The sequence below is a fragment of the Suricata suricatta genome, chromosome 13, assembly GCF_006229205.1.
Source record: "Suricata suricatta isolate VVHF042 chromosome 13, meerkat_22Aug2017_6uvM2_HiC, whole genome shotgun sequence".
NCBI lineage: Eukaryota > Metazoa > Chordata > Mammalia > Carnivora > Herpestidae > Suricata > Suricata suricatta.
In genome coordinates, this window is record NC_043712.1 from 66,266,347 (window position 1) to 66,284,614 (window position 18,268).

Below are 18,268 nucleotides of genomic sequence, written 5' to 3' on the forward strand. Positions count from 1 at the left end.
AGCCTCCTCTCTAACCTTGCCCCCGACAGCCGCTTTCACACACTTTACTTTCCAATAAAAATCGTTTTCGGGGTTGTGAGCTCTTGTTCACACACCCAAAATGCCCTTTCTCTTGGTTTCCTATCGCTCTAAATGCCAGCCATCCTGCACCGCTGGAAAATGCCACCTATCCCAAAAAGACACCCCTGGCTCTCCCTGTGGGAAGGAGCAGAGTGCCGCCCCTCTATTTCCATTGCTCGCATCCCATTGGCTGTTACACCTGTACTGTAGGTTCTGGTGTTTCTTTCAGTTCTCAGGGCTCCGACTAAAGTATAAACTCCAGAAGAACAGAGCTGATATTCATTCATATTTTCATATCTTCCCACTGCCAGTCGCTTCCAACACCTACTAGAGTCCTTAAATTTAGTGGGCAATGAGACTTTTATTAAAATACTGGACCAGATAAATGCGATGCTGTGGGAGACGGGAATAATTACACACGTCCCTGAATAAGACCCTGATCAGTTCACGAGAAAGTGACAATCTTTTAAAGGACAGGCCTTTAAAATAAGAACCACAAGTAGTCAAAGTGGCGCATAAAAGGGGAAGCAAGGAAGTCAGAGGCTATCTAACACGTTTATCACTTCTCTTAATTCTTCCAAACGTCAACACTCTATCCACACCTGTGCAGTAAAAACTTGCACAAAAGCAGTTCCATCTCCCCAACAGTTTAAGCATCCCAAGTGCTCAGAGCCAATCTAGGAAACAGCACTGATTCCCACTCACCGAAAGATGTTCCCGACCACTTTTGTCCGCAACGTCTGTGGAAGGGATTTCGTTACTTCTGTTTGTGGTGTCCCCAATGTCATTTGCTGCAGTCCCATAATCTTAAATTGGAGAAATGGGAAAGAGAAGGAACCATGAAGTTGTCACAAGGCTACCAACAAACATGAAGTCACAGCATGACCCAGAAAAATGAAGCAAGACAAATCACAAAGATCCCAAGCCACTGACAGCCTGGCTGGGGGTGGGAACGTGACCCAGCTTTTGGGCTAAAACCACCACAGTGCTGGGATTGCACGATGCTCACACTTTACACAACCCAGATCTTTCTATCACTGGTTTGGCAGTCAATTTCTAAACTAGGTTTAGGGTTTTCTTTTGTAGGTAAGGATACACCCATTTCTTGATGAAGTATATATAATATGAATATAAATATATGAATATTTATATAATATAAATATGAAAAGGGATTGATCATCAAAGAGTCTTACATTTATTGACCTGGAAAGGTCATATGGAATCTAACCACCAGCTTTATGGCTGAAGAAGGTCATCTGCGCCAAGTTAAATGACCAGTTTCAGGTCAACTGGCAAGGTGGCAGAGCCTAAACGAGAACCCGCCTTGACATGAGCAACACTAATTTCAGGGCACATGCACCTCATGTGGCTAAGAGGCAACTGCTCAAGTTGGGCTATGGACTGAGCATTGATGTGAACTTGGTTACACATAAAGACTCTTGCGAAATGGTCTGACGGGGGTGCCTGCCTGGGTGGCTCAGTCGGTTAGACATCCAACTTCAGCTCCGTTCATAATCTCATGGTCTGTGAGTTTGAGCCTCATGTCGGGCTCTGTGCTGACACTCAGAGCCCGGAGCCTGCTTCGGATTCTGTGTGTGTGTGTGTGTCTCTCTCTGCCCCTTCCCCCTCTGCCTCTCTCTGTCTCTCAAAAATGAATAAATGTTACAAAAATTAAAATCAGAATAAGAGGTTTGAACTGTCTGCATTTCAGTTTCTGAATTAATAGACAGGGAACTGCACCAACACAGTTTAGAACTGTGTGAATATGTTCTCATATCACCGTGTCTCAAATGTCACTGTCACCTTCTAAATCAATTTTAGTCTACACAAATCAGGATGGAAATAATGATTGGTTGTTGTTGTTGTTGTTATTTGTGGGTAGTGAAAGATTTTATTAGTAATATTACATGTCAAAAGTCATAGAAAATTTTTGATAAACTTACTGTCAACAATGTTGTTTATCCATGTTTGGTATTTTTATTCTAAATAGATATGATGACTGTGATTTCCATCTTACACAAACAACCTCATTAAGTCAGCCCAGCCACGCTTTGCTAGGGAGAACTATCATGCTGGCCTTGGGGCAATAAATTTAAATTACATTTTGATTAGCAGAGTGTTCTTTTGAATGTGAATAAAAAGTAACAGAAAGCATCTATTCTCTGTTTGCTGTTCTAGCCTTACTCCAAAAACTACTGTTACCATTTTCATTTTAAATAGATTAAAACATTAATTTCCACCAAACACTAAGAGATATCATCTATTTGTTCATTTTTCACCTCTTCATAGTCTAATGAGCCACTTGTGCAAAATGAAATCATTGAAGTATCTATAGTTTAATATCATGATATTTTTCTGCCCAGAGACCCAAAGTGGGATCTCAGGCCAATGCGGAGACAGCATTTTTAGTCTTGACGTTACAGGAAAGGAGTCCATGATGTTCTTTTAAAATGTAAAATCACAATTCAAATATACCTCTCTCTGATACAATTTGAGCTACTCTTTCTGTAAACTGAATGGGGACAAATATAAACAAAAATATGTAAATCACATGCACAAAATCATCCAAACAACAGCTTGAAGGAAATACAGTTTAACATGCATTAAACAGGTAAAGATAATATAAGTCCTTAATTAAAATGAGCTCAAGTTAAATACACACACATAACAAACATACAAATATAGAATCATTTCATAAAAAAATAAGATGTCGATGTGTACATAAAGTTAAAAATAGAATAATAAAATAAATGTATACATCTAATATTTTAATCAATGTAACTTTTTAAGTTTTTTTATGTTTTTATTTATTTCTGACAGAGAGAGAGAGAAAGAGAGTGAATGTGAGCTGGGGAAGGGGCACAGAGAGAGGAAGACACAGAATCCAATCAGGCTCCAGGCTCTGAGCTGTCAGCACAGAGCCTAACGTGGGGCTTGAACTCACAAACCGTGAGATCATGACGTGGACTGAAACTGGACACTCAACCGACTAACCCACCCAGGTGCCCCATCAATGTAGCTTTTAATCAATTTTTTTGAGCCAAGTCTTGAAATTGAGCTTGCCACTTTCCCAAACACAGGCCTCCTGGTCATGAAGGAGGTTTGGGAATCTGTTAAAGATGGATTTTCACACCTAGTCAAACATCCCTGGCTTCCCATTAAAATAGTCAAGTACAGATGAGATCCAGCTACAAGCTAATGCAGTCCACCTTCTGGCTTCTCCCTTTCCACAGCCCTAAGAGAACCTCATTGTATTCAAGGCTTCAATGACATCCTCTGCAGAAGCTGATCTAAACTACAGGGGCGCCTCCAGTTCGTCAGGGGTTAACCCATCACTCTTATTAGTAATGGAGGCAAGAATGGACCACAACCCCCTGGGTCATGAATCAGATTCAAGGAGGACTGATGGAGATTTCTGGGAAAGTTCCTTTTCTTCTGGAATGCTTTCAGAAGCTCTTTCATTTCTCCCAACAGTGTGAGGGACAGTGGCCCCTCTGCCGGCATTATCTTAAAACCCTGAGGGGACCCAGACTTCCTCAAAGTGGGCACAGTGTGCAAGGGGGTATAAAGATGACAAATCTTGGGTACCTAATGACACGGTTGAGCTGCTGATTTAACCAAACCTAAAAACATGCCCGATATTTGAGGTTCCTGTTTGTGAACCAAACTTCCTTATGATACAAGGAAGATAATTCTGATTTGGGTTTACTGTCAGAGCCAGAAACTGATACACCTCCCTTTTCTTGGTAGTCATGACTTTTAAACAGGTAATTAGTTCCCAATTATAGAAACAAAATGTCTGTTACACTGGAATGGATTTACCACTTCCAAGAAGAGAGCATGAGAAAGAAAATGCTATTTACAAGCACTGTAAATATCAAGGGAAAACAGCCATCAATATTGAATGATTTTTGAAACAGTATTGTGGCCGATGTAATGCTTGAAGTGTATATTTAACAGAACTTAAAGGTCCTCTTTTAGTTGATTCGTTTCATTTCAGACAAACATTTTGAAGAAAAATACAAAATAAAGACAACAGAATAGGTACCTTCATAAATTACATCAGGATAATTTGGGTTGGCACCTAAAAGGCAAAACAAAGCAAAGATTCATAAGTATGCATTCAGAGTTAATACTAAGTATATCCACTAAAATGGGTCAAATATATATCGAAGGTTTTACAGTTGAATCGGTTGTTTTATAAGACAGTACAAAAAACTTGAAATTCTTGGTTTGTTACATGTTAGCTGTTTCCCTCCCCAGTCCCCAAAGCCTGCATCCCTTCAAAACAAGAAAAGAAATGAAGGAGAAGAAATTACGAATCACTTTAGCTGGACAAACTTCAGCGATCAGTGTGTTAACAACCATTTCTATTACACAGTTGGCCGTTTTAACTGCAATCCTGGTATTTTTTAATTCCAGGGACAGAGCGTCTCCACACCACATCCAACAACAAAAGATAAAACTTCTGATGGTTTGGGTGTTACCTTCAACGCGTATTTTAGCAGATCCATTTGCTTTCACAAACACGTTATTAACCAGCCTGAAATAATGATGCTAACGCACCGTTGTGTTCTTCACTTGGTGTTTGCAGGGATGGGGGGTTAGGGGGGTGTTGCCAAGGCTGAATAAACAAATCCTTTCTTTGCTTTAATATTATACAGAAAAACAAATGTACTTTCTCCATTGAAATGATTTATGTATAAGAGATCACAAATAAATGTTATGTCCGTTATGTCAGGGACAAATGCAAAATCATACACACTTAATGTGGGAGGGGGGAGATTCTTTAGTCACCAAGACCACAGGAATACTCAGTTTTAACATATTCCCGTGAAAATTTGCAAAAACGTTTCGATTTTTTTTAAATCTGCATCAACAGGAACTGGTAACAAAACCAGTTGCTACTTACTCTCCAGTCAGAACTAACTGGGTCTCTATATGAAAGCCTACGTGGAAATAAATTTAAAATTTGATATAACATTTACATGATTATAAAATAAATTTCCAAATCTACTTCCTCTGCTTTTAGTCTTCACGTACATACTTGTAATCTATAAAGTTTATTCAGGTCTCATTTCACTTCCAAACACTTAGCAGAAAAATATTTCAGATAAAGGGAAACTTGAGCCAGTTTCCTGTTCATGTAATCCCTAGTAAATAATCAAAGTTTGTCTAAATGAAGAACCAAATAAAAATGGCCCTAACAATCGAATAAAAATTTTAACACAGTTTACCTCACAGAATCTGTATTTTAGCAGGGGAAATATTAAGTAGATGGTTGTGCACATCAAGTCAGGAATGCTACATACTGCTGAGCATCCCATGCTTTCTATAACTCTAGGGGGCACCATTTAGACTGTACTGTATGTGAATAGCACCCCCTGAAATTGTGCAGTGCGCAACCTGTGCCTCACAGGAGATGGCCCTGCATCAATACATGCGAAGTCATTGATTCCCATATATTTCAAGAACATTTTGAGTTTTAACATCAAAGACACTGCTTCCAAGTAGTCTTGAGTTACAACTTGTTAATATGAACTGTCAGAATTGTTTGTAGTGGATATGATGTTCCTGAGAAGGGCCTTGAAAGCTGCCTGCAATTTGAGGGATAATTCATGGACAAAGCAGCAGAAAATCCCAGTGACAGCCCTGGTGATGTCATATGCAGGGCACCCACCCACCTGCTGAAATTCGTTTCCCTTTGCAAAGTCTGTGGAACAAATGGGTGTCCTGTTGCGGTGAACATTCCATACCCCTAATGAAGGAAAGGTTCTATAACCCCAAGTGAGCAAGTAATTCTTTGAACTGCTCAGTAATCCATTACTTCAGAAGATTCCATGCTGTACCCTCAATATACAGGTCTGCAAGTGCAAGGGCACCTGGCCACCAGAGTCCACACTCTACTTCTAGACCTCACTCTGGGGCCCAGGGCCAAGATTTCCTTCCCCACACACCACACACACACTTCCTAGGACGAGCTAGCCTTTTCCCTACATCTGTCAGCCCGCAGGTGGCCACACCACCAGTCTGTGCACCTTCTGACCCAAGACCAAAGGGAGGGGTGAAGGCCAAGCAAAGGCAGGTGAGCTGGAGTGTCCACGTCCACACGCACCCTCCTGCCTCTCATCTATGCTCACCATACAGTCGGAGGCACAGGGCAGGGGCTATGGCCAGGAACCAGCTCTACCAAAACCACTACGTTCCAGCCTGGGAGTCCAAGAATCAGGGAGAATCTGATGCTCAAACCTAGCCTTCCAGATCATTATAAACATGTATTTGCCAAGGTATATAGATACAACATATCTGATTTAACAATTCATTACCTTGATTCATATTTTTTTAAGGATTTGGAGGTAAGTATATGGACCTTCATTTGTACTAGGTTGACCAACCATCCCAGACTCTCTGAGGCCGAGGACATTCCTGAGATTGTGAACTTTAAGTTTTAAAACTACAATAGTCACATTCTTGCAGTTTGTCCAAGAATGACGGCTTTCCCCAGCCATAGGACTTTTGGTGTAAAAAGTAGGACTAGTCCGTCACCCTGATTGTCCTCAGGTTCTCAGGGACCCCACAGACACCACCTTCTTTTACACACGCAATGCCATACGAAAGTAAAAAGACCGAGGATTCAGAGCCAGATTTATCCTGACCACACATTTGGAAGAGCTGCAGGGACTCAGACTGATATACAGGTGTAATCAGCCTTGACACAGAAAGGGAACACCCCATGACTCACACAAGGCCCCCAGGGACATCCAGAAAATCAGATCAAGTCAAGGCAGCAGATATCAGATATAGAAAAAAGATCTGGGATGGGCTCAAAAGTAAACAGGTTAGCCCATAATCTGGAAAATTGGTCTTTTTCCAGACTTAACAATTCCTATCAGTGCATGTCTTTCCTACCAAGTTCACCAGCAAAAGCATTAGGTCACATCTACACTGTCAGAAGACTACTATAGTTTCCTAACTTCATTTTCTAGAGATGCATCAGAAGTACTGTCACTTTCCTTTTGTTGTCAGGAATACTCAAATTTAGCACAAGATCACAAAACTCACAGGAAGACAATGTGGGAGGAACAATAAGGTGTTCTTTTCCCCGCTCCCAACCACACTATACTGTGTCTGATGAAGGCCCGCTCGCTACAATAAAGAAATGTCTCCTTGTGCACAGAGGTTTAAGAAGTCGGTGCTTGGGAAGATACACAGACCTAGAGTTTATGAAAAACAAGGGTCACAGCACTCCAGCCAACCCTGGCTCATCAAACACAAAATTTTGCTGCTAGCAACTTCTCAGTCAAGTTAACTCCCCGTGGGGTTTATACTCCAATAGTAAGGTAGTTGTTAGCATCGTGTTAAACGCAGACATCAGACAAAGTCACCACTTCCTTCTTGGGCCTCTGGCAATGGTCACATTGGGAAAATATCCTGCCATTTCTAAGTCTAATTTCTAAGTGGCTCCTCTCATTTAGTTTAAATATGTTCATTATATATCATGATGTCTAAGGGTATGAGATATCCTGTTTGAGATATTCAGGACTGAAAGGTGGATGATGAAAGGCAAATACTGGCTATGAGGCAGAAGAGCTGACCCAAAGAGAATGGATGACCGGTAAACGAGTCATGTGCTTATGGAGAGGATCTGAGCAGAGCTCTGCGTTCTTGAATAGCATCCCTGTAGCCCGTCAAGCAAGAAATCTCAGACTCAGGCAGCAGGAGGCGGCATCATGTTGAAAACCACCAGAATAAAATCTGGACATTGCCAGAATAAAATAAGGAAACTCAGGAACTCCGTCAACCCCACTCCAGTCCAAACTAGCAGCAGCTCATTTTCTATCCCCTCCCCAGCTCGCTCCGGTGTGGAAACAGCAACTCCTCCCCAACCCAAAGAAGGTGCATGCCAGGCACACACAGTTGCTGGTCTCATGTTCCAGTTCCGTTTTCTGAAGAGTTTGTGGAGTGTCAGCAGGTGCTACACTCACTTGTGCTCAGTCCTTGACTTAAGGCGCCTCGTCAGGAATTTGAGCACCGGGACCAGCAGGTGCAGGATGCAGCCAGAAGCTCTCCCAGCGAAAACAATGGACACTGTACTCTGGCCACACGCACACTCCAGACAAATCTCTGGACGGCACGTGTGAGGTCTGCACTTCCACAAGACAGACCTTAGGGCCTTTAAAGACTTCTAAACATGGATGATAATGTCACTTTCTCCCCAACGATATCAAACCAAAGCCCCTCGCCATCTTCTTACCTCCATGCTAAACTGCCTTGAAAGAGAGGGCTTTGGAGCTTCTATGTTCTAATCTGTTATAGGTCACCAGTAAACCTTCTGACTCCATGTAAGTCTTTATGAGTAAAACCCCAAGGCTTTTTAACTGTAAGACTCCATAGTTAAAGGAAAGCCACACATGTAGGATAAAGAAAAATTGTGGGAATGTGGGTAGGGTTCTCTTTCCATCCCACTGCAAAGATAAAAATAATGGCGGAGGCCAGAAGACACATCTGTTTCCTTCCTTTCAGCTTTTAGTCTCTCTCTAATGCCCTAAAAAAATTCTCTCTGAAATCTATTTTCAGACTCTGCTTAGTGTGATTGTGAAAAATATTTCAAAGAATTCCATATGATAAAGAAATAGCAAAGGATTCGTTCTTTTCAAATCAGCTGTCCTTGGTTTGTCGACAGTATTGTCTAACTCTTGGAGGTCCCTCCTTCTGATTTCCAGATCCTTCCCCTCTTCATTCTATGAATGGTAGGTCCCCAACACACTGGGGGTTCAAATGTCCACGTTTCATTTTTGGCTGAACCACTAACATGCTACGCGGCATCACCGGGTCCCTTCGCTTTCTCTGTGACAAAGGAATGCTCCATACCTCAGGAGAGGGAGACAGCATTGGCTCTGGCAACCCATCAGGAGCTTTGGGAAGCATAATTAATTAACATGAGTACTCTTGAGACCTAAAGAACTATTTAAGTATAAATCTTAATTATCATGATTACTAAGAGCCTATGGCCAAATCATAGTCTTCTCGGTTATTTAAGGCGGAAAAGCAGGTCAAACTTTCTTTTCCTTCTGCTCCCAGGGCAAGAAATGGGTCCCGACAAAGGGCCAGAGAGTAAGTTGGGGAAGTAGGGTGCTTTATATTTTCTTAAAGTGTAACGTTTAGAGACATTTCCTCTCCCTACATTCCCTGGCCCAAGTACACCAAATCTAAATCTGCCAGTTTGAGGGCAACTCTAAGTACTGCCGAGAGCTCCAGTTCATCCAGACGTCATGAATCTTTTGATAAAACAGCACGAATGAGAAGCTGTGGGGAAAAATCTTCCAATATTTATAGTTTGTTCCTGACGCACACCCTGCATAGGAGGCAAGTGCTCCCGAATTAGGAAGCATAAGTCACTAACTCCCACTGCTTGTGTGAATGAGCATTCTTGAGCTGTGACATTCTTCCTGAATGAGTGGGCCACAGAGACACTCTTTATGCACTGCCTGGAGAATGGGAAGCTTTAGAGCATGGGTATTTTATCACTAGGGTCCGGGCTAGGTTTGTGCCAAGCCTAAAGTATTAATCACTCGGGGAAGAACTCAACAGAAGAATCTACCCTTGGACAATCAACGTGTTCACGAGGATGGAAATAGCTGACCTTGAAAATTCCTGAAACCCATCCCTTCTGATCCCAAGATGCTGGCGAAGGCCCCAGGCTCCTTCCTGGTGGTACTCACAGTGATCTCCCTGCCATTAATTTCTGCTTACGGTTCTGCTCACCACTTCTAACCTTCACTCAGTCTCCACTCACAGCTTCGTGCTCCCGAGAAGGCTTTTCCAATGACAACCAGGTAAGGGATTAATTTCATCTTATGTAAGTCTTATTTCTGGCCAACAAGCTCACTAGGGTACAGCAGAATTTTGGGAGACTCCCCAGATGGCCCGTGTTCCCCGTGTGAGTGCCGCACCAGGTCCCTACTTTATCCGGTATCCCTAAACCTCCGTAAGCCAGCATATTGAATTCATCCCACTTTTTGCCAAAACCAATTAGAGTGCATCTCTGTGCACAAACTATTCTGTATCTTTATCATTATTACTCACAGATATGTGTAAGGAGTCAGTGCAGCCATCTTGGCAGATGCCCGAGCAGTCCTTCCAGTGGTTTCTTTCAGGTTCTACAGGGCAGAAGGGACCCCCCCCACTCACTATGCAAAGCGTGGTCTGGAACCTGCAGCATCAGCTGAGAGCTGGTCAGAAATGCAAAATCTGAGACCTTTCCCCAGATTCACGAGATCAGAACCTGTGTTTTAGCACCATCTCCAGGAGAGTAGTATGTTCAGTGAAGTTTTCGAGGCCCTGATTTACAAGTCAGTAGGCCTCACTGGGCAGAGAGGATGGCAATTTTACAATGAAACATAAAAAATACCCTAAAAAACAGCTAGATACCCAAATACTGAGGCTGGGGGTGGGAGGTATTCTCTGGCAATGACCGAAATAGTCATTAGGGGTGAAGGCAGGAGATGTCTCATCCTCAGCGGCATACCTCTGAGGGGGAAGGAGCTTGGACACCAGAAAACACTTATATTTACCCACCCACTCCAAGAACTAAAGTCACTTAGTTTTCTCCTTAGAGTGCCAAGTCTAGAAAGTTTGCGTAGTCAAATGGCAGAGTCCTGAGGGCTTCTTGTCTGGGCAAGCCTGGGCCTCTGGGAAAAAGAGGACAAAGCAGTGCCTAGAGAAAAGCAATCTGGGTAGAAAGTTTTTCTTTAAGGGCCACAGAGAATAAACAAAGGGAAGTGAGGAAAGGGGTATGTTGCTGGCTACCTGCTCGGCGCCCATTAAGGAAAGGATAACACTGCACGGTTCACAAAGGAAAGGAATGAAAGTTGGATCCGTGTCCTTTGAAACCTCTGCTTCACTCTGAGGCTTTCAAGGTCCCAAAGAAGGCCGAAGGTGCTCATTCAGGACTTCCACAGGAGTTTCTACGTAGCCGTGGGGCCCCCACCACAGCACCCTGAGAATCCAAACTGGGTTCCCTCAGGCAGAGGGCTCTGAGGACAAGTCGCTGCTTCCTACCAGAGATGGCTAAAGCAACCTGTGGAGGCAGGATGCAGGTGGCATTTGAGTTGATGTTAGGGCAAGGGACCACAAGGGTTCCCCGTGGTCCAGACGGAGGCAGCGTGAGAGAATGTCTGTCCTGACAACAGCCCCCCTGGAGGAGCAGAGGGACCTCAGCAGTACCAAGCTGCACACCCGGGTACTGAGGAAGGAACTTCCACCAGCTGGAACAGAGACACATTTGCTTCATGTCACGGACTCCTTGGAGAGGGGCCACGGAGACAAGAATGGCCAAGATCCCACAAAACGATCCAGGAAGGTCTGTGGATCAGCGCTGAACACACACCCGGAGCACACCTGCCCCCCCAATCTGTCCCCTGTGCCCGCTCCCTTCTACTCGGGCAACTGAGGGCCTGAACTCTCCTTAGCCGGCTCTGACCCCCCACCCCCCTCATGCTGGCCTCGACTGGACTTGACTCAGGTCCAGAGTTTTGATTTCTAACTAAGAATGGACAAGCTAGTACTTAATTTAGATTTTTGTCTGCAATCTAAAGTAACCGAAGGGTTGTCTATTACTCAACAATGAGCAGAAAAAATCTTACTTGGGTCAGAGCTCTCATCCAGACCACTTTCACCTTTGGTTGCACGGAGTCACTGGGGATCTTAAAAATAGAAAATGCAAAAGCCTGAGCCTCATCCAGGAGCCACTGAACCAGAATTGCTGGAAGTGGGCCCTAGAAATGTGTGTTAAATAATGAAATAATAATTCAAACTCCCCAGTTGAGGGGCACCTGAGGGGCTCAGTCAGGTAAGCGTCCGACTTTGGCTCAGGTCATAATCTCACATTCGTGGGTTCGAGCCCTATGTCGGGCTCTGTACTGACAGCTCAGTGCCTGGAGCCTGCTTCTGATTCTGTGTCTCCCTCTCTCTCTGCCCCTCCCCTGCTCATGCTGTCTCTCTCTCAAAAATAAATAAAACATTAAAAATTTAAAAAAAAAAAAACAAAAACTCCACAGTTGATTCTAATGCACAACAGGGAGCCGGGTCCTAGTGTTCAGGAGCCAGAGAAGATTATTCCTAGTGAATAAATAAATGTTCCAGGGACAATGGAAAACAAAAACGAAATATAATTAGTTTGATTGTTACAAGTCGCGCTCCACAGCATGCTAGAAAGATAAACGCCATCATTCCCTAAATTTCATTCAGAAACTTCAAATTGAGTTTGGTGCTTCAAATGTAACCCAAAACTGACCGGAGCAAAGTTCAGTTCTAAACGTGGGATCCCACATGATCAATCTGGTGTCTGGAGTTTGGGAAAGTCTTTCCTCCGTTTCTCGGTCACTAGCCAGGATGCCAGGGATTAACAGATGGGAAGGCACTGGCTTGGTGTCTGGTGTGCTGCTGATGCCTGGAGGTCTGAGAGCCCCTGTCCTTTCTCATTAGCACCCTGGCTGGGTCTGGTGACAGAGTCTGCAAGGTCCCCGGCGCTCTGGAGAGACACTGCATGGCAGTCTTTACCAACAGCCTCGCACCCTGTGGGTGGCACCTTCTTGATCTGGCTGATGCAGGCTCCAGACCTCCTGCCCACCCTTTCTGCACACGGAGAGCAGGAGAGCTTCTCCCACCACATCCCGGGCTTCCACACCAGGCGGTAGTAAAGGCAATCAGGGCCGTAACTACATTCTTCACCAAAAAGCTCACCAACTTTTTGCTTTGTTTTTATTTCTTTTTTTTTTACATATATTTATTTATTTTGAGGGGGAGAGAGAGTGGGACAGGAGCAGAGAGGGAGGAAGAGAATCCCAAGCAGGCTCCCTGCTGTGGGCACAGATGCTGACATGGCCCTAACTCATGACTGTGAGATCACGACCTGAACCAAAATCAAGAGTCAGATGCTCAACAGACTGAGCCATCCAGGTGCCCCTCTTTGTTTTTATTTGTTTTAATTTCTTTCCACTCCCTTCATTATCTATCTACAAATTACAGCGAATTCCTATGCAAGGCGACTCGTCCATGAAAGTCTCAGTTCTGAGCTGAGCTGCCATTTTAATTCTCCTGGCTGCATATGGGAGAATAATCCACTTCACTGACCCCAGGCTGCTGGCTTCCTCCTAGAGCCAGTTAACTCATGGTGCAAAAAAAAAAAAAAAAAAAGAAAAAGAAAAAGAAAGAAAGAGAAAAGAAAAAAAAGCATGTCATCAAAAACACTGAGAAAAAAATTCAGCTGAAGCATCTTATCAAAAAGATTTGTAAGAGGTAAACTTCTTATCAATTACTATGTGACAACAACAGAAATGCTGAAATACTGAAGGAATAGAGACCTACACTTGACCTGTCATCCTAAACTTGTAGACTTTCGGCCAGCAGGGAAATATAGAGAGATTTGCTGTTTGTTTATTTTCCCTTAGTTTTAAATGAGGGTAAGAAGGAAAAGAAGCAATTCTTAAAAAGGCCATTATCTGTATGCTATGGTTCCAAATCTCATAAATACAGAAGATTCTATCACACAAACCAAGTGAGGTCAATCTCTAATTGGTCTCACTGGTTTATGGCCCACTAGGGCCATTTATATCCACTATCACCCTGAGCCAAGTCTCTTTTATTTCCACTTTCATTTATTACTCCCTCATAGCTGGTCCTTGAGTAAATACTTTAAGAGAAAAAAAATCATTTCTAAAAGCAGATATTTCTATTTCAAAGACTTGATAAAAACAAGTAAATGAATGAGAAGAAGGAAAGAACAAACATCTTTATAACATTAACTTCAACTTTTATTTCTTATAGGTGATTATTTCCTTTAAAGGGAGTATTCAAGACACTAAATCATTCTTGTACCAGAAATCAATTGTTTCCTATCATTAGGGATGTTAAAACTAAAAAAGTAATCGATAAAAAGGAGGCCACATGGATGAGAGGAGTTAAGCTCTACCAAAGATTGGCACCATACAGAAATGTTCAAAAGAAAACACATCAAACCTCGATGTTAAATAGAAGTTACCAGCTTTCCCTTGGAAGAACTGAGCATATATATGAAAGCACACAGACCACTTCTAAAACTTTCCAATGCCAGACCCTCACCCAGAATCAAGTTCACCTCCAGCAGTTTCAAAAGGCATCTGCTGGCAAAATTTAAATCAAGTCGGAAGTTTACTTAATAGTAAGGTGCAGGGGCGCCTGGGTGGCTTAGTCGGTTAAGTGTCCAACTCTGCTCAGGTCGTGATCTCACAGTTTGTGAGTTTGAGCCCCGTATTGGGCTCTGTGCTGACAGCTCAGAGACTGAATCCTGCTTCAGATTCTGTGTGTGTCTCTCTCTCTGCCCCTCCCCTGCTCACGCTCTGTCTCTCTTTCTCTTTCTCAAAAATAAATAAACATTAAAAAAATTTTTTAAATAGTAATGTGCCAGTGTCAGTTTCTCACTTTTGACAAACACCACAGCAATGCAAGGTGTTCTCAACAGTAACAACTGGGTGCGAGGTTCTGAGGACTCTATTGTCTTTGCCACTTTTCTGTACCTTGAAAATGATTCATAAATAAAATATATTTAAAAGCAAACATAAAGCAATGGTCCCCAAGCAGAGTCTCTGAATTTAACGATAAGGCTGTATGCCCTGAAACAGACAGGAAGAAACAAAGTAATCTAGAGATTTACTACAGAAAATGTAGCCAAGCAGCTAAATTCTCAATTAAGAGGAAGATTTAGTGGAAAAGACAACTGCCAGGGGGGTCTGGGTAAGGCATCCAGACATAGCTTGTTTTACGTGCTCCTGAAAGGCTGTTTGTAAATCAAACACACATAATTCAAATGATGTTTTGAACATGCTAAGGAAGCTTGTGCATTTAAAAAGCCATTTAATACACACCAGCGTAATGGAAAGACTTATTATGTAATGGGCATTAACCACGTCCTCACCACTTGCTGACAGTGGCTCCGTCTGCATCACCTCGGTCCACGGGACTGCCCTGTGGACCCCACAGGTACATGCTGCCACATAGTCCCTACCTCATGGGCCGCCAAGCCTCTGTCTTCTCTTCCCACTGCCCAGCCATCTTTGTGTGGCTCTCATTAGCTGAAAACTATTACAGTGAATTCTACTCATGTACAGGTCCCAGTGTCCAAAAAAGCCTCAGCCTCCCCAGTGTTACCCAGTATTTGGGTAGCAAGACCCGACAAGGAAGAGTGCTCCACGGAACAACAGTATCAGAAGCAGATAAGTGCATGACAATTGTCCCTGCTGTGATGAGAGCTCAAGCTGAAATTCTCTCACCGGCGTCCCAAACCATTGGGCAGACGGGAACTATTCCCTCCTGGAAAAACAATCCAGGATCTGAGAAGTGAATGACTCCACCATCCCAAGTAAGCAAAACATTCCAAGACACTGGTTTCACATCCAGGGTGAGAGGGCAGGATTCTGAATTCCAGATGGATAAAGGGGCTAGAAAATACACCTTCCGTAGTTCCTGAACCAACCAAATACAGTTCTCATATGTACAGTTTTGCCCAAGTTTTGTCATGAGGGGTACAACATGTCACTTAACACTTGAGATAAAAATAATGTACGCATCAGACTACCGTCCAAAATGATTCAGCCCCCCATCACCTCCTTGGGAGTGAGTCCCTGCCCCTTGACTTGGCTTTGGCCCTATGGCTTCCTTTGGCCAGTGGCGGATAGCCTGAAGAGGCCGTGAGCCACTGCTAAAGCTGGGTCTGGAGAGGCTGCACACATTTCTCGTTGCCCTCTTGCCATCCACACTTGCCACTGAGAAGCAGACCTCCTCCTCCAGCAGTGTAGCTGCTGTTTCTTCACCTGCACCTCAGAATAAACACATACGAAACAAAATCCCAGCTGACCCAGACGCAAGACTCTATAATGGTGTTTTTAGCTACCGGGTTTGAGGGTGGTTTATTGTAAGCATGATATACCCTATCCTCTCCCACCAGATGCAAAAGCAACAGCTACTCACCATCATCGATTCCAGGCCAGCCCATGAAGTGAGCAGAAATCTGTTTCTCATCCTTCCCATACTCATTCTTGGCTACTAACTTGTAGTCCCCATTGTTCATGTGAGTGGGATTATCCAGCTGGAGACAGCCATGGTACTCCGTGTGATTGGTAACATGGATTTTAGTACAGATGTACTTGGACTCATTCAGTATTGCCCCGTTATAGAACCACTGAAGCGCTGGTTTGGGGTTGCCTTTCACAGTGAATGGAATGCACCAGTGGTGGTCTGAGGTTGGAGATTCGAGAAATGTGATAGTTGGAGCAACTAAATTGAAAAAGAGAAAGTTAATAGCATCAGAAAGCTCAGAATTCTCCCCATCTCCAGATTTCTGTGTCATCAGTGGGGGTGGGGGTTTATTCAACAAACCCTTTGGTTTAAGAAAATACAGGACCAGCAACTCTGGAATCCATCAATATTTGAATCGTCGTCAAGGCTGATTGAATTCCCTACAGACACTTCAAAGAGACTCTTTTCCTTATACTTAAGACCCATGGATCATAGTCATTTTTTAAATTTTTTCAGTGTGAGACCAGCTCCAAACAGATAACAGAGATTTCTGACAGCAGAAAAGGTTCATTGGAAGTCAGCTTTGGTTTCTAACACGTACACCCTGATATTATGTAGATCCATCACCAGAAAACAGGACCACTGGTTTTACAGCACTTCACTCAACAACACAAATAATGAATTGACTTTGGAAATCTTGCCTGAAGCCTGGATCTCACATAGCTTATCTAAAACAGATCAAATTGACCAGTGCAGTGATGGCTGCTACCAAAGCTGATTCTTATAAAGGATGATCAACTGGTACTTTTCACTGATTGCCAATAGTAAATGCTCTTTAAAAGCATCACATTTTATTAAAGTACGTTCCATTTTTCCTAGGCTTTCAGAAGTCAATTTTTTGATCCTTTTCAAATGTCTGGGGTTCTATCCAAACCTAGACAAACAAACTCTGAGATTACTTTAATTTTAAAAATAAAGCACTTTATGCTTTGGGAAAACAAACATTCAAGTAACATTTTTAAACAGAGTACTTATCCTGAGTGAGGGTATTTAAAATCCCTCATAATTGTTTATTTTATTGTGGTCTGACTTTGATGATGATATAATCAAGGACTAGAAAATATCTCCAGAGATTTAATAGCATCATTTTTCAGGTGAGGAGGCCCAAGTCCAGCTAAGTTAAATGACTTGGTCAATTTTAGCGAGTGAGATGGATCTGGAACAAGGGTCAGGGTCTCCTGACCCCTAACCCAGAAGCCCTTTCCTCTTTGCCTTGCCTCCCAGTTGTGCATGTTCATCACACAAAGAGGGAGAAAAATCACAGCCTGCTAACAAATACACTTTGACCGGGGTTACTACCAAGGCTGTTTCAGTTGTTAAAATTATTCATCACTTATTCCTTCTATTCTCTATCTAGATTTTGGCAGATAACTTCAATTCTTCAGATCATGGTGATCACCATAGAGAGAAGCTGAGAATTTGAGCATCCTTATTTGTAGTTCTGTGTCACAAATACAAGGACCCCGATAGGGTAGGGGCAACACTTACCTTCCTCCCACCAGCCCAGGCTCCCATGCCCAGGACCCACATACTCCTCCACCATGCTCAAATGAGCTTTTGGTGAGGTGTTGATTTAAGGACATAAAGTTGGACACTGATTACATATGTTTGGGGATAACATGGATTTCAGGCTTCTGGGTGGGTTGGAATGATGAGAAATTACGAGTCCAGTACCTACTAGGCACAGAGGTTGTACTGACAGTGAAAAAGGATTTATAGTTGGTGACCACAGTCACGCACTCCAACAATCACATACTGAATGTGTGCCGCAGGTGAACCTCAACTAATGTATTGACACCATGTGTCTATGTGTGTGTAACGTGTATTCACACACACACACATATGTGCACACTCATGTTTTTCTCATCCTAACACTGATCCAAACACAGTAAAGCCTCATTAATTTATACCACGCCAGCTCAGAATTTGGAAAAGATGTGCAAAGTATATGTGATTTTTACCAAATACATGTTTGCCTTGAACGCCACAATCTGGAACGTGAAGATATGTGTTGTGTTATTTACAACACTGGGAAATATGCTTAAGAAGCATTAGTGTCCTGTATCTTAGTTTGAACGTCTACAAAAATTTGAAA

General features: G+C 43.0%; 1 protein-coding gene across 7 annotated transcripts in view; it reads right to left on the bottom strand.

Annotated features, from left to right (window-relative positions):
- The window catches only part of NTRK2 (neurotrophic receptor tyrosine kinase 2), a 337,321-nt gene that overhangs the window by 266,059 nt on the left and 52,994 nt on the right, over positions 1-18,268 (bottom strand). For all 7 annotated transcript variants that reach the window (XM_029919706.1, XM_029919707.1, XM_029919708.1 and 4 more), the window contains 3 exons: positions 16,066-16,371; positions 4,109-4,144; positions 766-866 (listed from right to left, as the gene is read on the bottom strand). In XM_029919706.1, the coding sequence (XP_029775566.1) occupies positions 766-866; positions 4,109-4,144; positions 16,066-16,371 (443 nt within the window). The remainder of the gene's footprint in view (positions 1-765; positions 867-4,108; positions 4,145-16,065; positions 16,372-18,268) is intronic.